At 39.1% G+C, this 25,500-nt stretch overlaps 1 protein-coding gene across 2 annotated transcripts in view; it reads left to right on the top strand.

Moving 5' to 3' along the window:
• Sirt7 (sirtuin 7) overlaps positions 1 to 25,500 on the top strand; it is a 197,416-nt gene that overhangs the window by 102,915 nt on the left and 69,001 nt on the right. For both annotated transcript variants that reach the window (XM_067149238.2, XM_067149239.2), the window contains exon 4: positions 19,609 to 19,780. In XM_067149238.2, the coding sequence (XP_067005339.2) occupies positions 19,609 to 19,780 (172 nt within the window). The remainder of the gene's footprint in view (positions 1 to 19,608; positions 19,781 to 25,500) is intronic.

The raw sequence follows: 25,500 nt of genomic DNA, 5'->3' as shown, positions 1-25,500 counted from the left end.
TTAAAGTCCAAATTAATTTTTAACGTCAATCCTCGAGAAAGTGTTGAGGGAAATTATCGAGATATTAACACATTGCGTTCCGGGTGCCCTTCACCCCATGCACAGCCCTGTTCCCGGCCACTTTCTAACTACCTCCAAACTGGAGTGCATGCATTCAAATAAACTGCCAGAATTTCACTAGCCTTTGAAGGACTACTGTGTTTTATTCTGGATGCATTCCTGATTAGTTGTTGAAATGCAGTTAGGTAAGTATTTGCTGAAATCTATTTCGGCTCATAGTTTTCCAAAATATATGGTTTTCTATTAGGGGATCGGTTGGCCAGTAATCTTTCAGATACGGTTTCTTAACCTGCCCTATCAATATACACAAAACAATTTTTTAATTTCCCTCCTAGGTTTTACGGGATAGGTTATGAGAATGTGAATTCTGCTCATAGTATAAGTTTGTCTGTTCAGCTACATAATGAAAAAGTCCTCACAAACATAAGTACTGATACTTGTCCTATGTTTCCAGATTCATTAGACTATACCTTTATATCAGGAGCACGTTCAAAATCCTCTAGCCTAGGTTTACTGTTGTCCATAACCTAGTTGTCAGAAAACACTACACTTACAATATTTAGGATATTTACACCCGTAACACAATTATCAGACTCGTTCTGCGCTACGAGTGTTCCATACCTTGAAGATAAGACTGTATCCTCGTCATCACTTGAAACATTTTCGTTAGAAGATATTTCATCATCGAACTCTAAATATTCAGCATCACTTCGACATTCTGAGCAAGTATCAGCACATAATACGAGAATAATTTCATCCCTGTCTAAACATGTGCGATCCCTGAGCGCTGCCATCTTGCATGGCTCTTCAAACTTTGTAAACATGTCAGGAAATGCAAAGAAAAGCTATGATATGAAGAATAATCGAAACAAAATGCGACTATCGATTGTGTAGAACCATACATAAGAGTTCTAGCACCCTTGACCTCCAAAACCAAACCAAACCAAACCCCATGGCACTACAGCCCTTGAAGGGCCTTGGCCTACCAAGCGACCGCTGCTCAGCCCGAAGGCCTGCAGATTACGAGGTGTCATGTGGTCAGCACGACGAACCCTCTCGGCCGTTATTCTTGGCTTTCTAGACCAGGGCCGCCATCTCACCGTCAGATAGCTCCTCAATTCTAATCACGTGGGCTGAGTGGACCTCGAACCAGCCCTCAGGTCCAGGTAAAAATCCCTGACCTGGCCGGGAATCGAACCCGGGGCCTCCGGGTAAGAGGCAGGCACCCTACCCCTACACCACGGGGCCGGCATTGACCTCCAAATAGTTCCGGTATATATCAAAAGATAGCACTAAACTTCAGTCTGCTGCTAACACGAGATAACTCGGGACCGGTCCGCAATGTTCCGCCAGGCATGCACGAGTTTTCTCGGGACCGGTCCGCAATGTGTTTTGGAAAGTAAATGGAAGTTGAGAGGGAAGGAATTTGAAGTGCAGAGAGCATAACAGCACAAAAGTACAACAATGTATTCATCCAGTTATATTTTTAATTTCAAATGATGACCTATATTTTTCTTGGACTTAAAAGTTTCCTTAAAGGCCAAATTAATTTTTAATGTCAATCCCCGAGAAAGTGTTGATGGAAATTTTCGAGATATTAAAGAAAGTAAATGGAAGTTGAGAGGGAAGGAATATTCGAAGTGCAGAGAGCATAACAGCACGAAACTACAACAATGTTTTCATCCAGTTATATTTCTAATTCCAAAGCGATGACCTATATTTTTCTTGGGCTTAAGTTTCCTTAAAGTCCAAATTAATTTTTGACGTCAATCCCCGAGAAAGTGTTGAGGGAAATTTTCGAAATAACAAAGAAGGTAAATGGAAGTTGAGATGGAAGAAATTCGAAGTGCAAAGAACATAACAGCACGAAAGTAATTAAACCGTACGAAAGACGGTAAACTTTGCATAATGTCGCATTGGAGTCCTGTTCAGGACTTTTTTACTAGAAGAAAACCGGACAGAGTGAAATTCAATTTATGTTCTATTTTGTCTGCAAAGGGACCTTCAACCGGCACAATGACAAGACATTTCAAACTTAAACATCCCACAGTTTTTATTTTCGTGTTCCGCTTGTATATTGTGTACGTGAATAGAGCACTGACGAATGTTTCTTCAACTGTGCGAGTATACTTTTAATTGGTGAAAATAACATTGTGACATTTGTAAACACCTGTACTGCAAGTGTAATCGTGACAGGTGTATTTCAGAAGGAATGAAAACATTCTTATCCTAAAAAAGAAAATTTAGACATGATTTTTCAGGTGAGTATTTCATTCAGAGTTCCGACTGCTTTCTCACGTGCCGTGAAGTTTTATCCTGGCCCTAATTACTCACAATACAGGCCAACACATTCAACTGGTGAAAATATTCTTGAATTAGTTACTTTTAAACACCTACACTGCCATTGTAACCGTGTTATGTGTATTTCATATTGACCGGAAAAATCTTAACCTAAAAGCAGCCTTTAAACGTGATTATTGGGCGCGAATTTCAGTGTTCCGACTGTTCGTTCACGTTCCGTGCAGCTTTATGCTGGACATGGCCATAACTACACACAGGCACACACCACACAGCACGTTCCGTACAGGCACATTCCCGCTGGCGCGGATCATGTAATGTTGCCTCTCGCAGTTCTCTCTACACTGTGCAGTTACAGTCCCGCGTCCTGTGTTCCCACTGCACAGTTCAGCTAGTAGGCGAAGGGCAGTGCATAGTGGCGCTTCTGATGGGACAGTGAGTCAGTGTCTCCATCTCGCTTGAGAATGTTTCGGAACAATTGACACTCGGTGTTCTGGAACAGCGGAACATGACTGTGCACGGCACAGTGTGCCGAAACAGGGACATAGTGCCCACCCCTACTGGTCACAATCGATTTGGGGAGTTTTCGTTAAAATGGCAGGCCACCTTTCCTACTTCCAGACACATTCCAATTGAGGAGCTTTCATTATAATGGCAGGCACCTCCACTACTGCCACTAAAAATAGAGTTATGTTGTTATCATTATAATGACAGGCCCTTTTATCTAATGCCAGACAACTTACTGCCAGTCACACTCGAGTTGGTGAGATTCGATTATAATAGCAGGCCACTTTGCCTAATGCTAGTCACATTTTAAATGGGTAAACTTGTTTATAATGGTGGGCACACTTGCCTACTGCCAGACAGAATCGGGTAGGGGATATTTGGACAAAATTGCATGCTCCATTGCCTTCTGCTAGTCTAACCGAGAAGGGAATTCTTCATTAAAATGGTAGGCCCTCCTTACTAATGCCAGTTACACAGGAGTTGCATACCTGCCAAGTATTCCGGTTTTTCCTTAAAATGTACGGATTTTGAGTGTGTTTTACGGTTGTACGGATGAACAGCGTTGTTGTACGGATTTTGAATATCCGCGCTTGGTTTCCATTTCTGCGGTCAAATCGGATTTGTTCGACTTTTGATAGTTGCTGGTAATACGAGATTCAATGTTTGAACAAGACCAACTACAATAATTGGTTTGAAATTCTACTGGTAGTACGGATTATGAATATCCGCGCTTGGTTTCGGTTTCTGCGGTCAAATCGGATTTGTTCGACTTTTGATAGTAGCTGGTAATACGAGATTCAATGTTTGAACAAGACCAACTACAATAATTGGTTTGAAATTCTACTGGTAGTACGGATTATGAATATCCGCGCTTGGTTTCGGTTTCTGCGGTCAAATCGGATTTGTTCGACTTTTGATAGTAGCTGGTAATACGAGATTCAATGTTTGAACAAGACCAACTACAATAATTGGTTTGAAATTCTACTGGTAAATGTATCGATAATCACATTATCGATTATCACCGCGCTTTTGTCACCTACCTCAACTGCTACTTCATTCAATGAGATGTTCCCAAACAAGTAGCAGGCTGTGATTTTTAAGAAACAAAATCCGTGAAAAGTAGCAGGCTGTGAATTTATATAAAACAACTTTAGTAACTGCGTCGTGCTTCGTAGCAGCTGAAAGGCTTTGTTTGTGTGCGTGTGTAACATTGGCGGTAGTTCTGAAACTCGTGGAATTGCGTGACGAATTTCTAAGTGATTTAGTATTTTTAGTGGTGTTCGCAATAAGTTCAACTAAGAAACGATATTATCAGTCTTTTCGGGAGGCATATTCTGCTTAATTTCCTTGTTTTATACGATCACGGAAAGTGACCCAGTGTTAAGTGAAAACAGATGAGCACTCATCAAGACGTAACTTTATGTAAGTATTTAATTTCAGGGGTGATTATAACATATACAGCAAAACCTCGATGCATCGCTTCTCAGGGGGCAGGGGGAAAACGACGATCGATGTGGGAAAACTAAATGCGGGCAACATAAATAATAGGGGAAAAGCAAAATAATAAGACGGGTACTGTATTGGGACATTTCTCGTTATGTAAATATATTATAAGAATTATTATAAAAAACAATAATGGCGCGTGGCCTCCAGAGCCGGGTGCAGGTCTTTCGAGTGGTCGCTTGTTAGGCGATCTAGGCGCATATGAAAATGCGGCCCTACCTAAGATGAATTCTAATGTTTAATTCGGCAAACAGACAGCCCCCGAACCGTTGGAATTAACCAAGGAAAGTTAAAATCCTCAACCCATTCGAGATCCCTTGAACCAAAGGCCAACACGTGCTAACCATTTAGCTCATACTATACACACCGGTATCAAAATATTGCAACCGTGATATAGACCTACGAGTTGAAAATAAAAAGCGTGACTTTTACGCCGTTTCGTTTCACATTTCATAATACCGTAATTGAAAACCTTTAGGTCCAGTTCTCTTCTTGCAAATGAAAGATATACGTGGACATTACGGCGATAACCTGCATTTAGGAAAAGATTCCGTAGACCCTTTGCGAACGATAGAGTAGATACTCAACACGGCGCGGCTCCTGCAGCTCAACTCAGATGATGTCACAGAGGTTAGAAATTCAACGTGCCGCGCACCGAGCACAGAATATTCTGTGCTCGTTGGCGCCGCGTCTCGAACGATATCACAGCGGCTTGTGCGAAGCTGCCAACTTAGGAACACTTGTGTCTAGGCCTACAAGACCAGGCTATGCGAAAAGATTATTGGTCTGGCTTGTAATGAGACTATGAGGTAGTGGGCAACAAAGCGGTCAACAGGCCTCTAGCATCCCTCACACTCCACAAGGTGCAACACGATTAATCACCCTGTGACTAATTAAATGTATTTGGCACACTGCGCGATTTTCCTTTTTTTTTTTTTTTTTTTTTCAACGAAGTTGGCAGCCCTAGCCAGCTTAAACCAACACAGAAAATGGTGGCAAATTTGAGTTTTACGCTGTCTAGGCTTTGATTCTTGTTGGTAAGAATACTTCTAGGGATTGGTTACTGGGCCGAGGAGAAGCGTTGTCACCAGGAGGCTCGTAGTGAGGTTGCGCGTGAATAACCTGCGCACAGCACTCCAGCCTACAAGATCCTTGTTTAAGACTTGCAACTCCGAATCGCTCATACATTCTCGCGTAACAGGTTGCCGTTATTATATGCTAAGGATATTGAGCTGTCCCTCTAAATTCAAAAAACTTTTGCGTATATTTTTCTTACGTACGATCAATCAATGCGGAAAAATTGTGACCGAGGAGAAATAATTTTTCAATGATTGATGCGATAAAACGATAGTTAGAGAAACGATAGATGCGGGGAAATTCAGCGTTGGTTTATATGGAACATTTTTGGGATCGAATAAATTCAACAATGAATACGGGAAAAACGACAGTTCCGCGAACGATGCATCGAGGTTCTACTATATTTGACTTGTTTTACTATTGTTTATAATCCCCCCCCCCGCGCAGTCCTTTTTCATTATGTCTGAAGACTGTTACGCATGTGCGTGTTGTTAAAAAATTTCCGCTTGAGGATCTTCCGGATTTCTCTTTTTGAAAGTTGGCAGGTATGGAGTTGGAAAAGGACCACATTACTACTGCCAGTCAAAGTAGAAGTGGGGAGAATTGATTACAACAGAAGACACCCTCTTGTTGACAGTCACTATCAATTTGTAAAGTATTAATAATAATGACGGACACACCCTTAATGGATCGCTACAAATCGATTTCAGTGAATATAGATCGATATACGTAGGTATATGCACGTTCACAATATAGCGGACATTCATACAGATTTACTGCTCCTAAACGGTGCATCACATCGACAAATGGTTTGTGCCATCAGACGCCCATTTTATCATTTTATATGTTTGGCTCTAAAACATTTTCTCATATCTCCCATATTTATGGGTTAGAGTGATTTAGAAAGTTTGAATAGGGTGAAATTTGGATATATTTTTAACGCTTTACATTATTTTTCGCATACTTGTGTGCAAGCTAGTATCATGAAAGTTATCTCGCATTTGGCAATCGGTCTTGTCAATGTACATACCAAATTTGATGACTCTATCTTTAATATAAGTGTGTCAAACGATGAAATATACGTGTACAAATTACAAAATTTAAGTACAATCGAAAAATACAGCCAAATCTAACGTATAAGGGAGAGAGGTACGACAAAAAGTCATAGCACCAATTTGTAGATCACTCCAAATTGAACAAAGATTGTGCCATCCGTTTTGTGATATGACTTACCGATTAGTCACCAAATACCTCGAAAGGAAGGTCTGCACCGCCATTAAAATTTCCTCCATATTTCGATATTTGTCGGGGGTAAAAAATGAAAAATGTAAACATCTTGGAATTTTCTGTGGGTTACAGGCTCATTTAGCTCATCTGGGAGATTGTGCTGCCATCTTGATTTGAGAGTAGGAGTGTAAAAATGAGGAATTTCCTGGAAGTTTTTAAGCCCACGAAACCTATAGGTTATCATTTTGGTTTAATATATACGACTGCGTTCTTATGCTGAGCCCAAAATTTGAAACTCCCCAGCGTTCTCCCCCCCCTCCCCCCTCACGAAAATTTGAATTTTTTTTATTTTTCTAGGGATCCTGAGGCCATCAGCTTCTCTGGTACCAAGCTGTAAGTTTCTGAGATGCTTGGATGTGCCTCATTAATTCATGTCTATTTTCATTTTTATGCCTTCACTAGCAAATATACCCATGCTTCGTTATGGTATGTAGCAATTTACAAACTTCATCATATAGGTCCGTATTGATACAGCTTAATTAAGAACTAGTACCGTATTTTCTTGCGTAATTAACACACTTTTTTGACGAAAAATACAGTCGAAAACTTTGGAAGCGTAAGTTATTCAAGGAATTCAGATTTTAAAAAATTATTTAAGATTCATTTACACTTACACTTTGGGAGTGGCAACCCCATCGTACTACTGTAATAGCCTATATATGGTTCATTCATTACATGCCAGGCCCGGTTCAAAGACTGGAAAACAGGTTGTAGGTTTTCTTTCATTTACACTTACAAGGCCTATCAAATATAATATACACACGATTGATTCAACTCATCTTTGGTTATCGTCATTTGGTGCAAAATTCCAACGTGAGGTTTTTTTTTGAAAGGTGAAATAGGGTACATCAGGTAAGTTGGACATGTGGGTTTGAAGTATTGACACTGGAAAATACTCTTCCCATTACGAGCTGGCAATACGCCCTGAAGTGAAATAAACATGAACTCATAAAAGTACAATTCATGTGAGTGCATAATAACGAAATACCAGCAAAAGGAAGAAAACTGTCCAACATAAGAAGGGTCGGCTATTGAAAGAGGGACCCATATAGATTTCCCCAAACCGTTTGTATCAATTCTTGTACAAGTGACGTGTCCAAACACCCTCTTACTTGGATACGTACGTGGATCCCTCGCGGAAATTTTACTTCAGGCATTGTTTTTCATTTTAGAACAACGTAAGGTGCAAACTTTCTGCAGTACATAGTTTTTCGCTTCCTGTAGTACATACAGTAACACTCGATGTCCTCTTCTTATCAGTTGTTTGACTTTGTGGCATTTGGAAACTGAATGGCGCTTGACCTGCGGTTCCTATTTGGGAGAACAAATATTCCTTCACTTTACGCTTCTCAATGACAAAGCGATGAAAATCAATTACTTTTTGGTTGAACATATTTTTTTTTTGGCATAAAGTTGTTCTTCGTTGAGGAGAAAGTCCATTTCTGTTCATAAAAGTAATCATCCCGCCTCGGCTAACCTTCAAATCCGAGATGCCGATTCCGTGTGCATCAGCTATTTCTCATCCTTTAAAATACAGCATGTCGAGAGAAACGGCATATCCAACGTTGCATAACGAAATCGTGTATTTAAGCAGATCCTCCTCTACTTTCGAAAACTTGCCACCTTTTGGTCCGCGAAATGCTTTGCAAGATTTGTTGGTCACTTGAAGGGCACTTCTCTGTTACTGCGGTAGCACACGTTGCATTCAGACACTGAATACTTGCGGCCCGCTGCCCTATAGCCACATATTTCGGCGTAACTGATCACTGCGAGTTTATATGATGCAATATTACTCGAATTCTTGCTCACTGTGGACTAACAAACACTTCTGAGATCACAGAAAACACATGTCCCGTTCCCAAAACCCACTCGTAAAATACGTTTGTACCAGACTGGAATAGTGCGTCACTAGTCATTTCTGCGCTGATTCCCTCCTTAAATATGGAATACTTAATTCGGGAGTGTGCAGTTGTGGTGCTGTGAAGCAAACAGTTTAGCACATTGTGGAGCAGTGTCCTCTTACCGCCTACCAGAGAAACCCTAGAGACTTTTTTCTGCTCTCACCTTTGTGTTGACTATGTAAATAACTTGAACCTGTAAATACTTCAAACTTTAAATATGTATTACTACTGTATTTATATGTAATATGATGTGTTAGCCATACACTAAATAAATAATAAATAAATCACTGAACTAGTGCAGTGGTATTTCCTACTGGTTGATAATAGCACGTTGCCAAGTATTTGGAATGCCCGATTTTGCAATAGGAAGGCTGCTACTTCAGTAGTTGAGATCTTCAATTTGAAATGCATTGGGAGCTGCATGATGGAAGTTCGAAGTTCTTTTTCTCCACTTGTGGCCCAAAAATATTGGGATGCATAAATTATGCAAGAGCATTAATTATGTGAGAAAATATGGTATTAGGTTTAATGGTCCATCCAGTTATTACACTTCACTTTACAAGTGAGAATACATTCAATGTTAAGATATGTTATTCTTTTTTTGGTACATGTTTTGTCTAATTTAAGACTTCTTCTTGCATAGCGTCTTGTATCTAATTAAAATACATAAATTAATTTGATACTTTGGCCATTCTTCTGCTCCCTCTGTGCCTTCAAACCCAGTTGAGTTCATTTCTCAGTATAATTTTATGGCTTTTGGCAACACTGCTACTGAAGAATTAAAAGGTAAGGGTGACTAATCTAATTCAGCTGATGTCAATTTGGGACAAGCTTCAAGCCTTGTGCATTTAGATAAGTCTTCCTCAAAAAGTCTCCTATAAAAACATAAATTTGTATCTTTCTCCTTGTGAGAGAATTCGACTTTTACATTTCAGTATGTGTACAAAATTTAAGAATGCCCATACCTTTCTTTTTCCTTTGGGCAGATATTTTGTTGGATATTTTGTTTTCATTCATTTCTGAAGATGTCCCGGTCTTTTTATTCATTTCACTGCCATTTCAAGTGAAACCAACTACTGTCACCCCAACTGTTTCGAGTCGTATAAGAATTTTAGCGAGAATATCCCCGGGAATAGCATTTCTGCTAGTGTAAATAACAGTTGATTAGATCCAGTCTTACATAAATCGTACAAACATAATTACTAACTCATGATTTGCCGATTGTTTCTTTTGGGCACCAGTCATGAGGTCTCTGAAATCAGTAAACTTGTCCACTTTAAGGGAAGAATTATTACAGTAAATATCTTCACGAAGTTTGACCTCATTGAATATAACAAATCCGTAACGTTCATTTTCATATATTTCTTTATAGAACTCTGAAATTCAATCAAAGGAATGTAGATTTACTAAAATAGGGATACATAAGTCTTTGACAAAGATTACTTAAATGCTGTGAAGGAAGAAGTAGAAAGTCATGTTGCAGGCCATGTTTGTACACCTTTGGTGATTTTATTTTAAATAGCAAACACTCTGAAGTAAAGTCAGCACTGTACCTCTTTCCACTGGCATCTTCCACTTGACTTTTCTTCATCATTGCATGATTGTCCCATACTACAAGTAGTTATTTCCTAAACCATCACACAATACTTTGTCGTCACTGGTTCTTTCAAAGCACAACAAAATAAATACATCCTTTGCCAACCAAGCAAGCTAACAGCACCTGGCATATTGCACCATAAAAGACACAATAAGTATATCATTGATGAATTTAATCAACTGGCTTAATGGCTCGGTGAGGTCACTGTGATCGTTGTGGTTGCAGCACCACTAACTCTCAGGTCTGCTGGCGACAATGAGGAACGGAAGAAGTGCATACTCTGTTCCTTCTATGTATCCTTCTTCTTCTCTCGGTGCCTATCTGTTTCGGATGTTGGCGATCATGATGGCTATTTTTGTCTTGTTTGTGGCAGCATGGAACAGTTCAACGGATGACATATTGCACCAGTCTCTTGAGATTGTCAAGCCAAGGTATTCGTATTCTTCCAGGACCTCTTAAGCTGTTTTCCCCTGAAGTATTTTTTGGAGTAGGTCATATCTATCTGTATTGTGCATGATATGTTCCAGCTTTCAGCATTTCTTTATCTTGATGAACTGTGGTGTTGTGTTCATCCTTCTCATTACCTTCATGTTTGTTATCCTCTGGGTCCAAGATATTCTCAGGATCTGCCTATAAAGCCATGTTTCAAAGGCCTCCAGCTTCTTCTCTGTGTGTTTATTTAAGGTCCATGTCTCTACACCATATAAAAGAACAGGAAATACACAGCAGTGCAAAAGTCTGTCTTTAATTCCTAAAGCTAGATTGTGGCTTTTAAACACATTACTTGTTTTCTGGAACACACTTCTTGCTTTTCAAATGTGTACCTTGACTTCTTTTGAGCATTCCCTGCCTTTATTTATTATGGTTCCAAGGTATGAATATCGTTTTACCCTTTCTATACTTTTTTGATTTATAACCAAGTTTAATCCGGCAATATTTTCCTTACTTATAACCATGAGTTTTGTCTTTGTGGTGTTCATTTCAAGTCCATATTGGCTGCTGACTCTTACAATTCTATCCATTAGTGATTGTAGCGCTTGGATCGTATCAGCAAATACAATCATATCCTCAGCATACTGGATGTTGTTTATTCTCACTCCATTTTTCAAAATTCCTTCAATATCTTCCAAGGCTTTTCTAAATATGTATTCTGAATACAAATTAAATAGTATAGATGACAAGATACACCCCTGCCTCACTCTGAGAATTTTGACTGCTTCAGTGTGTTCTTCCTTCAACATGCAATACCGTTGTTTGATTGCAGTACAGCGTCTTGATGATTCGCAGATCTCTTTCCTCCATTCCAATATTTCTCAAAATCTCCATCAATTTTTCATGTTTTACATGGTCAAAGGCTCTCTGGTAGTCAATTAAACAAGCAAATATATTCTTATTTACATCTCTACTTCTCCGAAACAGTACCTGCACACTGAACAGGGCTTCTCTCATACTTACTGCTTTAACAAACCCAAATTGATTAGGGCCTATCTGATCTTCACACAGTCTGTATATTCTTCTGTGTATTACCCTCAAGAACACTTTCAAGAGATGGCTCATCAATGCTTATCGCACGATAATCTCCACATTGTTTTGCATTTGGCTTTTTTGGCAAGGTGATGAACTATGATTTGAGCCATTCCGATGGAATTTTCCCAGATACCTACATAAACTTGGTCGAAAATTTTGGTCAACCATTTTACATGATTTTCATCCATCAGTTTTAAGAGCTCTGCTTCTACTTTATCTGGTCCCACTGCCTTTCCGTCCTTTATCTGATTGATGGCTGTTTGAATTTCTTCTTTTAATATATCTGTGCTGCTTATTTCACTTGTATTTTGTGCAAAAGCACATCTGGTGTCATGAAATAAATCTTCTGTATACTTTTTCCAGATCTTTTTCTTGTCTTCTAAATCCACCATCAAGTTCCTGGCTTCATCTATTAACTTTCCACCAGTGCCGTCCCTGTATTTCCCCGTTACTTCTCTTATTTTCCTGAGTACATTGAAGCTGTCATACCTACTTTGATATAACTCAATCTCCCCACATTGCTCCACTTTTTTCTTTCTTTTGCCTCACTGATCTTTCTTCTGATGTCTGTATTTATCTTTCTGTATTCTGCAGGTTTTCCTTTATTGAAAGTTCAGTATTTCATCCGTTATTCATGACTTTCTCTTTTCCCCCTCTGGTTTCATGTGCTTCTGTTTTATTTGCTACACAGTGTTTTGTCAATTCTAATTTTACATTATTACTGGTGATGTTTTCCTCTGTGTCAAGTTAAGTTCTCCTTGCATGTTCTGTTTCACTGTTGGGTCTTTCATTTTCCTCAGGTTGTAGTTTTGCCTGTTCTTCCTCTTCACTTTCTTCATTTTGACTTTGAAAACTCGAACAAGTGGTGTGTGATCTGAGATGATGTCTGCACCCAGACGAGTTTTCACTGCTGTGCAACTGTTCCTGAAATGTTCATATACAAACATGAAATCAATCTGGTTTCTCACACATTTTCAGGGTTTGTCCATTGGAGACTTCCATGTATATAGTCTTCTAGGTGGGAGTTTAAACCAAGTGTTCATAATCACTCAATCATTTGACATCGCAAAATTTTCAAGATCATCCCCTCTGGAATTCCTCTCTCCTAGTCCAAACGTCCTACCATATCTGATGTCCTACCTTCCCCCACTTTGACATTGGCATAGGATAGAGTAAGTTTTTTCTAGACAAATAAGGGTGAAAATCTTCAGGACAGGGAAGAGATGTGATTAGTGAGAAGTTTCAAAGAATAGGCACTGTGCAGGTTCAGGATTAGTAACTTAAAGTATGGGTGGTTTGTATACAAGGATACTGGTAAGGGGAAGCCTTGTAACAATAGTGTGTAAAAATGAGATAAAGTGCACATCTTAGGCCCGGTTTCACAGTTTGAGTTTAAGTCGAAGCTTTAGTAAGCCACGCACGCCGCTTAAGCAAGGCTTACTCTTTGGCTTAAACACTACGAGTTTCACAGTAGGGGGACCATGTGCAGCTTTACTAAGCTGAACATCTCCGAAGTTGGTAATGCTTGCGCATGCGCAATGATTCAATTGTCATCTTTGTTTACATCCGTAGCCTATGATTGATTGACTTGTAGGTTATACATCGTTTATCAGCCAAGATAATTTAGAAAAATGAACGGAAAATGTGATTCCAATAATAGTAACAAAAATAAAGTTTAAGAAAGGTCACTCGCCCGTCCTGCTGACACGTATTACCACTACAGTCTAAAATGGCCATAACTTCTGAGCCATTCATGCAGATAATGTCCTGACAAGGTTATTGTAATCCTTATAAAATACTGGAGGAGGTCAAACAATTTATTTCGATGAGGAATTTGAGGATAATAACGAAATATTTATTTAATGTTAAGGAGTTATATTTTTTTACCGCTGAGTATAGCATAAAATCGCTTCTAGAGGGCAAACGGTTGGAAATAGGTATATACCATCGCAGACTTTTTTGTAGAGGTTTCTATGCTCTACAATTCGTACACTTACACTTGGGGTCTATCGTTGATGGTTCACGCAGCGTAAGCCAAGAAAAAGAAGCAAGTGACCGACCGACATTTTTGTCTCTTTTACTGTATATCGGAACACGGAAACTGTATTATTTCACGAGCTTCGAAATATATTCAGAAATATAAGTTATTTAATGTTAATGTTATTGGTTTTATGTCCCACTAACTATGAATTTGAGCACCTTCACCACAGGACTGAGACAGGATCGAACCTGCCAAGTGGGGCTATAAGATGGCCAGCGCTCTACCATCTGAACTGAATCCTTAGCTTAAACCTCAGTTTCATACAGCTTAAGCCAGTCACAGATAAGCTCGGCTTACCACTTGCACTCCCCACTGTGAAACTCGTCCAGAGTTTAAGCTCCTGCTTAAGCCCGATCCAAGGCTTAAGCGTATACTGTGAAACCGGGCTTTAGTAGAATGAGGAAGTCATGAAAAATCATGAAGTGAAATGTAAGAAGAAGGCAGATCAAAGTTGACTCCAGACAAGAAATTATGTAAATAGGGAACTATGAAGACAAAAGTAATAGAGCCAAACATAAAATTTCAGAATCCAGAAATAAATTGTGGGAAGATTTTGCAAAGGACCATCTGAATATAATGAACACACTGTTTATAGTATGGATAAGGGGACAGGAAAAAAAAAAAAAAGAAAAAAAAAGAAACCTTGATCAAAGAATTATCGATTAATAAAGCCAAATACAAAGAGCTGATCTGTGTTGCAGCATGCCTGAGAAAACTTTTGATCACAGAACAGAACAACCACCTTGAAGCTACCCTGTTTTCATTTAGGTATTATAAAATAACTTTTGTGAAATAATATCTATTGGTTATGGTACTCTTTGTCCTTGTGGTAGCCTGCAAGTGTTTTAGAAAGATATCTAATAATAATATTGTTGATTTAAGAGTGTTTTTGACAACATAGCATAATGGATATGTGATAGAACATCAGATGAGGTAAGAAAAAGAATCAGTAATGAAAAACAACTAAAGGTAAAGAAGCTATGAGGTGCTTCAGTGAAGTAGAACAGAAGAAAAATCTTGAACTGTTTAGGAAATAGAGCTGATCTGAAGTGGGGGAATTTATTTATTTATCTATCTATCTATCCATCTATTTATTTATTTTTTGTTTGTTTGTTTGTTTGTTTGTTTGTTTGTTTGTTTGTTTGTTTGTTTGTTTGAAAGGGAAAGTTTCAGTAATTTTGTGAAAGGCGAATTGACAACACCAGCAGATATAAAGAAGAGATGGGAAGGTTATTTCTATGGTTTCTTAAATATAACAGCACTCGGTAACCAAAGGATGTTTAACCTTAGAGGTGGAACTGGCAGTTAAAATTATGATAGAGAAATCAGAGATAATAAGATAAAGTTGTAGTTGAATTAATAGTTAGCTGTCGGCAGCCCTGAAGATGGTTTTCCGTGGTTTCCCATTTTTACGCCAGGAAAATGCTGGGGTTGTACCTTAATTAAGGCCACGGCCGCTTCCTCCCACTTCCTAGGCCTTTCCTATCACATCGTCGCCATAAGACATATCTGTGTCGGTGCGACATGAAGCAAATAGCAAAAAAAAAAAAAAAAAAAAATGTTAGCTGGACTGAGGGATTGCATTGGACATACAGGCTGCTCAAGAGTGTAAGGTAAGAGGTTCCAGAAAATTGGCATAGGGATTTATGGTACTTATTTTCAGGAAAGGGAGTATGAATATGTATAATAATTATAGACTTAAATTCTAGTTCACGTTGTCAAAATAATAAAAGATGTAAACTGTTTTGTTTTGAGAATTGGAAGGTCAAGAGTAAAACTCATTTTCATTATGAGATAAAACTCAGCAGGAGTATAGAAAGGATATGGCACTGTATTGCTTTCAGAAATACATTTTGATAGTGTAGTGTATCCACTTGCAATGTTTAGGAAAGTCTGGTATAGAAAGGAATCAGAAGAGTAACACAATAAGAACATATGAAGTAATGTATTGTAAATACTAAAGTGTGTCAAGACAGAAGTAAGCAAAATTGGCTGGTTTAAAATAGAATATGGACTAAATTCCGGGAATTTTATTGTCATCATTATTTCATTATTTATAATAGTTATAGATGGTGTCAGACTCCTTGGCTGAATGGTCAACTTTGAGGCCAGGTCAGGAATTTTAATCACACATGATTAGTTATTCTGATTTATTATTATTATTATTATTATTATTATTATTATTATTATTATTATTATTATTATTATTTAGTAGTTGAATGATTGTATTGTGTGTGAGGTTATGTCGTGAAACATGTGCTGTACATAAACATTTATATCGGTTCAATTAATGTAAGAACCTGTATATAATTCATTCTTACCTGAATGTATAATTTGTAATCCATATTTGTGAAACACACTGCAACTTCCAGAATGGTAATAGGTGACGAGAATGATGGATACTATTCTGTACATTATAATCTATGTATTAGGCACTCTAGAATTTTCACAAAGGTATATTTTTTAAATGTATCTTTCTGGAATCCTTGCCAGGACATATATAAGGAGATGATCTTGACGGTGATTATTAAGAGATTTATTGGTTAGGGAGTTATTGTTCAGTAGAGTTATGGTGTAGCAGGAATATTTATCTCATGATGACATGCAATAGTTGCAGTCTCCATATTGAAGTGTCATTCAGCTGTTTTAAAATGGCAGCTTTGTTGATGTTCTCAGAGTGAAGTGTCTTGTTCGTGATACTGTGATTAAGGTTATGTGTGTGTTTAATTTGTAAATAGATGTGAATAAAATAATTGTACCAACTGACAGCATCTCGTGTGCGTCTTTGTGGGTAAGTTATGATCTGGGGACTGGATGTTTGTGCTTGTCCCAACATTTTCTTCAGACAACACACCGCACAACCAACCACCACAGAAAAACACCATAGTGAATACATCCCACCACACAGGGTGGCATCAGGAAGGACATCCGGCCGTAAAACAAAGCCAAATCCTCAACTGCACAGCTCGCACCCTCAACCCCACAGGTGTGGGAAAAGTGGTTGAAGAATTTTTTAAAAATGAAATGGTGTAAGGCTTTTAGTGCCGGGAGTGTCCGAGGACATGTTCGGCTCGTCAGGTGCAGGTCTTTAGATTTGACACCTGTAGGCGACCTACACGTCATGATGAGGATGAAATGATGATGAAGACGACGCATACACCCAGCCCCAGTGCCAGCGAAATTAACCAATGATGGTTAAAATTCCCGACTCTGCCGGGAATCAAATCTGGGGCCCCTGGGACCAAAGGCCAGCACGCTAACCATTTAGCCATGGAGCCAGACGGTTGACGAATAATAGTTTATAGATGATACGAGGCATGTTTTTTAAGTAAGGGCCATTTTGTTGTAGACTCTAGTAGTTTGCGCATGCGTTGTTTGCCTGAATGTCTCGGGAACAACGGTGCTCAATTGCAGCTCTGCTGCTTACCTGTACGGTTCTCTTCTGTGCTTGCTCAAATGTTCAAGATTACCGACTCACCCGCCCGTCGGTCAGTGATACTGTTTTTGTTGGCAAGGAACCTGTCTACTACAGACATTCACTGACAGATTTGCAAAGTGTACGGTGCCAATGCTATGAGTTAAGGCAAAGTGCATAAGTGGGTACAAGACTTCAAAGATCCAAGTAACTAACCTCATCTTTTAATCCGTATTGAAAGTGTGTTTAACTACAACAAACAATGTTTTATTATAAACCACCTATTCAATGCATCAAAATGTTACTACATTTAGAGTTTCCTCATTAACATGAAGTTATATGCGGAACATGTTTCACTCCTTTGTAGAACATCATCAGCCAATCTAGAATCTCAGGGGTTGGTTTATGTTCGTAACTAATGACTTAAAACTATTTGTACATTTTACAATCTTAAACTTATTTCACAAAAGTATCATAGAAGGCAGAATCATTGGTAGCGTGCTTTATTAACAAGGACTTAATAGTGAGAAAGTTGATAAAAATACATTCAATTTAAATTATGGTAGAATAAGTTTGCTCTCAAATATTTTCAAACAATTAGTATGTCTAAAATCGTGAAGAATGACTTGTGATTCAATCTTATGAACTAATAATTAGGTTATAGTCATTTGAAATTTGAAAATGAGATCAGGCTAAAAGTTTGTTATGCTTTGAGGATAAGAGTCTGTAAAATTCTAAGATCTCTTCATCTTGATAATTGAAACATGTGACAGGTTAAATCTTAGTCTTCACGAAGTTTAAACTCTTGTTGTCATTTGATACCGGCAGTGTTGTTGAATAAGTATATACTTGTTGACATCAAAGATTTGAAGCAATTAATTAAAATGAAGCGTGGTTGAAAGAGACGTAACTCGACAAACTGTGTAGCTAAAAGTTGTTGAATAGGCTATCGCTTGTTGGCATGTCCCTACAATTACTGCTTGTCTGTCTCATTTTCAAATTTCAAATGACCATAACCTAATTAACCAAGCTCGATAGCTGCAGTCGCTTAAGTGCGGCCAGTATCCAGTATTCGGGAGATAGTGGGTTCGAACCCCACTGTCGGCAGCCCTGAAGATGATTTTCTGTGGTTTCCCATTTTCATATCTGGCAAATGCTGAGGCTGTACCTTAATTAAGGCCACGGACGCTTCCTTCCCACTCCTAGCCCTTTCCTGTCTATCATCGCCGTAAGACCTCTCTGTGTCGGTGCGACGTAAAGCAACTTGCAAAAAAAATATAACCTAATTATTAGTTCTTAAGATTGAATCACACGTCATTCTTCAAGATTTTAGACATACTAATTTGTTCCTGTACTGTAGATATGCAGGGCAGGTGCAAATAAGGTTATACCAAATAAGCACCCGCGGATCAACTGAGGCAATCCACTGCCTTGTGGATAGGGTTTTGACCCAAAGGCTATGGGAGTAAACCCAGAAAGAAAATCAAGCAAGGACAGAGGCTTTAAGGGAGCAGCCCTCTCACTGTCCTAGCTCCATCACAGGGTTAATTACCTGTATGGAGTGAATTTCAAAACAGTTCAGAGAAATATTAGATTTGAAGCCGGACGGATCACAGGACTACGAATTGGCAAGAACAGAATATGAGAATTGAAACCTGGAATATTACTTCTCTGACAGGCAAGGAAGTGGAAGTGGTGGAGGAGATGAAGAAGTACAAATTCGAAATTCGGGATCAGCGAAGTGAAGAAAAAGGGAACAGGGGAGATGGAACTGGACCAGGGACATGTTCTGAGATATTCAGGAGTAGATGAGAAGTAGAGCTGAGGGAGGAGTCAGAATTATCACAAGTGAGCAAGTGAACGATTAAGTAATAAAGTGGTGGATTGGAAGGCAGTAAGCCCAAGGATACTGAGATTAGATCTGGATCTGGAAAGTAAGGCACTGGCCTTCTGACCCCAACTTGGCATGTTCAATCCTGGCTCAGTCCGGTGGTATTTGAAGGTGCTCAAATACGTCAGCCTCGTGTTGGTAGAATTACTGGCACGTAAAAGAACTCCTTCGGGACTAAATTCCATCACTTCGGCATCTCCGAAAACCGTAAAAGTAGTTAGTGGGACGTAAAGCCAATAACATTATTATGATACTTAAAGGTTTCTGTTGTTACATTTCATGTTAACTTTTCTCAATTTTCTAATTAGTTTACTACTGCAGTGAAAGCAACTAGTTAAACATGTTGGTGATGGATTGCCAACTTTCATCACTGGAAGTCAAGAGTTGATGATGATGATGGTGATATTATTATTATTATTATTATTATTATTATTATTATTATTATTATTATTATTATTATTATTGATATTTGTCATGTTTTCTTTTCTCTTTCTTCTGTTTTAGACTCCATGATCTAACTCAGGCTGAGCCAACTCTCACACATATGGCATTATCACAGTTGTATTACAGTGGATTACTCAAGTATGTTGTGTCTCAAAACTGTGATGGGTTACATCTGCGAAGTGGACTGCCTAGACATGCTTTGTCTGAAGTTCATGGCAATATGTATATTGAGGTAAGAAATATAAATCAGTTCAGTGAAATTATTTAGTGTATCTCCATCCTTCTTTTCTAATTTTCCCCTCTTAATTCTTCCTCTTGGTTATGGTTCAATTCCTGATATCATGACCCTCACTCCGTTTTTCGAGGGACCATGAAAATAAAACGTACAACACGGGAAAACGGAAAATCCGAGAATGAATGAAAACCATCAACAATTTGGCTAAACATCACAAAAATGAAATATGTTTAATTATAATCTTATAAAAACTCTTAAACCAAATCAAACTACAGCCCCAATGGGCCTTTGCCTGCCAAGCGACCGCTGCTCAGCCTGCAGGCCTGCAGATTACGAGGTGACGTATGGTCATTGTGACGAATCCTCTCGGCCGGCTCTCTAGATCGGGGTCGCCATCTCACCATTAGATAGCTCCTCAATTAAAGGTAATCTGGTAGGCTGAGTGGACCTGGAACCAGCCCTTATATCCAGGTAAGATTGCATTACCTGGTCGGAATTGAACCTGGGCCCTCCGAATGAGAGGCAGGCATGTTAGACCACGAAACCACTTTAATTACCGGTATGCGAGTTCTAAATCTCGATACTTTATATTCAGTTTTACAGGGGAATCTTCGTCAGTTTCCTGTGAAAACTCCTTTTAGTTCAGCAACCTTGATTAGCCAAACTCTTCAAAAGATCTAATAACGCCAATCCAAACGACAATCAGGCACAAGTAATAAAGCACATTGGATACAAAAGCGCCCAACAAGATGGTGAAATCTCTTTTTTTCTTAATCTTCCATTGTAATTTGTTCTCCGGTATACTGATCGTACCGGTAGTCAGTTTCTGGAAATTTTGTACCGCATAAATTAGGCCTACATCGACTTTTAAAGGTTATATTGAACTCAAAAACATGGTTTCGAATGTAAGTATCGATTCTCAAAAGTTGTCGAATGCATTATATTCAATCACGGCCGACTGGATCCCTCGCTGATATAGATGTTGATTCCATTGTCCAATAACGGACCATTTATATTAGATCCCTCACTGCACTCCTAGTTAGAACGACGCATCAAGTCGGCCGTGATTCAGTTCTGCCCGTCACTAGTCCAATCAAATTGGAAAGAGATAAAAAATATCATGTAAACTTCTGAAATTACAGTTATTCGTGACCTTGAGCTCATCTGGAAAGTGCGCTTGCTGCACAAGTCAGTACGAGTTGGAAATGATTCAAACCATTTAAATGTAATGTGTGCAAATAAATCAACGGCGGTTTTTGGCATTTTAAATATAAAATATAAATCTGTTCTGGTCTCGAGTTAGCTGGAAAATTTATAATGTCCAATAACGGACCATTTATATTGGTATTATAAATTTACTCATTCGGAACAAACATTTCAGATTCCCTATGGGAATCAACATCTATAACATAATCATGTACGATAATATTAAAATACCAAATTTGTGTTAAGAAGGAGTAGTTTTGATTCCTGCCTGAAAGCCAAGTTACTCTACAGTGCCCTGAGGAAAGTGCCGAAAACCTGTTCGGCAGTACGATTGAAAAAAGTAAAAATATAACATCTAATTCTGGACATAATGTGGCCGTGTTATAAGTGCGAACATTTGACGAAACTCGTTTCATCTTCAAGTAGAGCTTACATAAAATCAGCTTCATGGTCCGTATCGTACTTTATCAGAAGATGTTAATAATACACAAAACATGTACCACTTTTAACCAATAAGTTGCCTTAAGCAATTAATGTATCGACAACGTGCAAAATAAAAAATATTTAGTTGTGAATCTTTCATGTAGAGCTGTCGAAATGCGCCGTGTCTCCTAACAATTGTTGTGGCCACTCTCTGCTTTATGGAGGATGATTACCTCATTGTACTTCCTCTTAAAACAAAAATCACCGAGCTCGACAGCTGCAGTCGCTTAAGTGCGGCCAGTATCCAGTATTCGGGAGATAGTAGGTTCGAACCCCACTGTCGGCAGCCCTGAAAATGGTTTTCCGTGGTTTCCCATTTTCACACCAGGCAAATGCTGGGGCTGTACCTTAATTAAGGCCACGGCCGCTTCCTTCCCACTCCTAGCCCTTCCCTGTCCCATCGTCGCCATAAGACCTATCTGTGTCGGTGCGACGTAAAGCAACTAGCAAAAAAAAAAAAAAAATTCAATAATATTACATAACATTAATTTAATAATTATTATTGTGACACTGGACATCAGCGGGAAGCCAAACTTCCACTGCAGCGAGACATACAGAGCCATGGCACACTGAAAGAATCGTACGATGTGTCGGACTCCTGCTCTCAGCTCATTTGAAAAATAATACACACTTGCATTCACTGTCCTCTTCTTACAGGTAGATTTATTTGCAGTGTTAAAAAGGTAGGCCTAGTCAAAATATAATTCCAAAGTAACTAGCTAGTAAATATGTAAGCTATTAGGTTATTCTGTTTATTAGTTTAATTTATTTACTCGTGTCAGAAGCATACTTAATCATACAGTTGAAAATAAAGTAATAATTAAACTATTTACAAAAATTAACAGACAAAAGAAAATAGATCAAATTTACTGTACATCTAGATGGTGTTTTGCCAAAACTGAGCCACACCTAGGGCGTTGTCTTCAGCAAGCATTAAATCTTGCTGTGAACATGAAAATGGGCAGAGAGGACATTGATACATATGGCTCACTGTTAGTTCTTTACCACAGTCGCACTTGCTGTCCTCTGATGTGAAGCCCCATAACTTAAGTGAGGACTTAGCCCTGCCGACACCAGTTCTTAATCGGTTAAGGGACCTCCAAACACTCCAGTCTACATTGTAACCAGCCGGAAGTTGTTCATGCGGCTCCATCCATTCTTGTTGCTTAGATTTCCACAAGGAAAGTCTTGCCTTGTCTGGTGGTCCTTTCAAGGGCTTTGATGCCTGGAGAAAACTTTTCCTGGATTTCAGCCTAGATTGATATTGTTGGTGACCAAACAGTGGGTGAGCTTCAACGTTCTCAACCTTCAGTCGTTCTTGATCAGCAGCGACTTCTCGACGAATACTTGGAGGTGCAATGCCAGCAAGACAGTATAGCTTCTCAACAGAGTAGGTTTCAGGCATTAATCTACAAGCTTCATTTAGGGCAGGGTCCACAGTCTTGGCGTGGGATGATCTATACCACACAGGGGATGCATATTCTGCAGCAGAGTAACACAGAGCCAATGCAGTGGTTCTAAGAACTTGTGGCTTTGCACCCCAGTTTGTACCTCTCAGCTTCCTCAGGATGTTGTTTCTGGCATTGACTTTGTGTTTGATGTTGGAACAGTGTTTTCTGAAAGTGAGGGAGCGGTCCAGCGTTACCCCTAGGTACTTTTGGGTGAAAGAATGTTCCAAGGGGGTTCCATTCCAGGAGACATGTAATTTACTTGATGCCTCTCTGTTCTTGAAGTGGAAAGCACAAAGTAGAGATTTTGATGGATTCGGCTTTAGGTGGTTAGCCTTGTAATATGTGCCTAATTCCTTCAGAGCACTGTCAAGGGTGAGTTCTATCTCTTCAAAAGTTGCACTCTGGCAGGCTAGTGCAAGGTCGTCTGCATATAAGAAACTTGTTTTGTTTGGGAGTGGTTAGTCATTGGTATAAATATTAAATAGCAATCGAGCCAGTACACTTCCTTGGGGCAGTCCATTTTTCTGTGATCTCCATCTGCTTCTTTGTCCTTGAAAGTCAACAAAAAACCTGCGGTTCTGCAACAAGGTTGACATCCATCTGGTAAGTTTTGAATCTTTCGTGAGTGTAAAGATCTTATGAAGCAGTATACGGTGGTTCACTGTATCATATGCAGCACTGAGGTCAATAAAAGCTACCCCTGTAATTTGTCGATTTTCGAAACCATCCTCAATGTACTGCGTGAGGTTGAGAACTTGTGCAACAGCATTCTTGCCTGGTCTAAAGCCTGCCTGTTGTAGAATGAGGTTTTTGTTGATAGTGTGGATGAGTCTGTTGAGAGATTGGTTTGTAGTTCCTGGGGTCTCTGCTGTCCTTTCCAGGCTTCAGAACAGCAATTACACGTGTTTTGCTCCACAATTTTGGAATCTTGAACATCTTTCGGCAGTTATTATAAAACTGTAGCAACCATTCTTTCATGTTTCTTCCAAAATTCTTTATTTGCTCAACTCGCATATCATCCAGATTGCACTTAATTATTGCATTTTCCAACTCAGTGAAACTGAAATGTTGCATGAGCTCAGATGTTTCTTCATCCCTACCTGCAGGTACTTTCAACATAGCTCTCCAGGTTTTGGCTTCTTGTTTTATTTTACCATTCATGAGAAGTTGGTGGGCAATCTGATTGGCTGTTACAGAAGAATGTGTATTACTCATGGTTGGATCTCTGCTCAGCTTCTTTAGGAGTCTCCAAGCCTTCTGGCTACTCTGCGTCATATCCAATTCTTCCATTAATTTTGATCAGCTCTCTCTTTTCGATGAGGCTATTAGAGAAGTTAGGGCGTGTGCTGCTTTAATAGTTTCCTCACCCATCGGGTTCTGTTCGAATAGCTTGTAGTAGTCCTCTAGTTGCGAGACTGCATCCAGATTAAGACCTTCGATGTAACTGGTGCGACATCCACAGGAAATAGATTTACAAGAACTTTTCTTAACAGCCTCAGTGAACTGTTCATATGCTTCAGGAACTGGTTTGATGTTTTGAACCATATCATCTAGTACAGCGGAGAATTTTGACGAGTCTGCTTTTTTGAAATTGTATCTACTACGAAAGGGAACATACTGAGGTCGGATAGCGGAGTAAAACTGACATAGGATTGGTCTGTGTTAAGACTTGGGGACTGGGTTGCATACTCCCTTGCTGCATTGTTGCACTATGTTATTAGTGGCCAAGATCAAATCTGGATTATATCCTCTTCTCCAATGGCCACTGTTAAAAGAAGGTGGCAGTTTACTATCATGAATAAGAGAGAGTTCCATAGCATCTGCCCAGTGTTGTAGTAGCTCGCCATTGTCATCACTGTGTTCATATCCCTATTCGGTACTGTGACAATTAAAATCTCCCACCACAAAGTTCACTTTCTGGTTTCTAAAGTTCACTGGTTCTTTGAAGGAGAAATTGGAGGGCGGAGGCTTGTAGATCAATGTAACTGTACAGTTGGAAAGTTCAATTGTTATAATTTCAATCTCATTCTCTATTGTAAATGCCGTTGACAGAATCAAGGTTTCAGGTTTTGTAAATATGGCACTTCCATATTGTTCCCTATCAATTGTTTAATGAATCAGTATTATAACTTAGTTGACATTTGACAATTAATTCAACTCAACTCTACAGCCTCCAGCTCATGACCACTCAAAATTGTCATTGCACAAGACTTCAATAATCGAATCATGACATCAGTGGTGTACGTGGTCAGTGAGTGAGCCCACTTACGCAACAACTTAAATAAAAAGATGTTGAATCAAAAAACCACAGGGCTACTCTATATCTCGGGTAGCCTATACAAAATTTACACGATTTAAAAAATCCTCTCCTGATAGAGACATATTTTCGAAGATGACCAAGCGAGTTGACCATGCGGTTAGGGTAGCGTAGCTATGAGCTTGCATTTGGGGGATGATGGGTTTGAATCCTACCATCAGCAGCCATTAAGACGGTTTTCCGTGGTTTCCCATTTTCACACCAGGCAAATGCTGGTGTTGTACCTTAGGGAAGGCCACGGCCACTTCCTTTCCACTCCT

The sequence above is a fragment of the Anabrus simplex genome, chromosome 6 (genome assembly GCF_040414725.1).
Source record: "Anabrus simplex isolate iqAnaSimp1 chromosome 6, ASM4041472v1, whole genome shotgun sequence".
In the NCBI taxonomy this organism is placed as follows: domain Eukaryota; kingdom Metazoa; phylum Arthropoda; class Insecta; order Orthoptera; family Tettigoniidae; genus Anabrus; species Anabrus simplex.
Note: the sequence above shows the minus strand (reverse complement) of the source record. Positions and strands in the feature narration are given on the sequence as shown.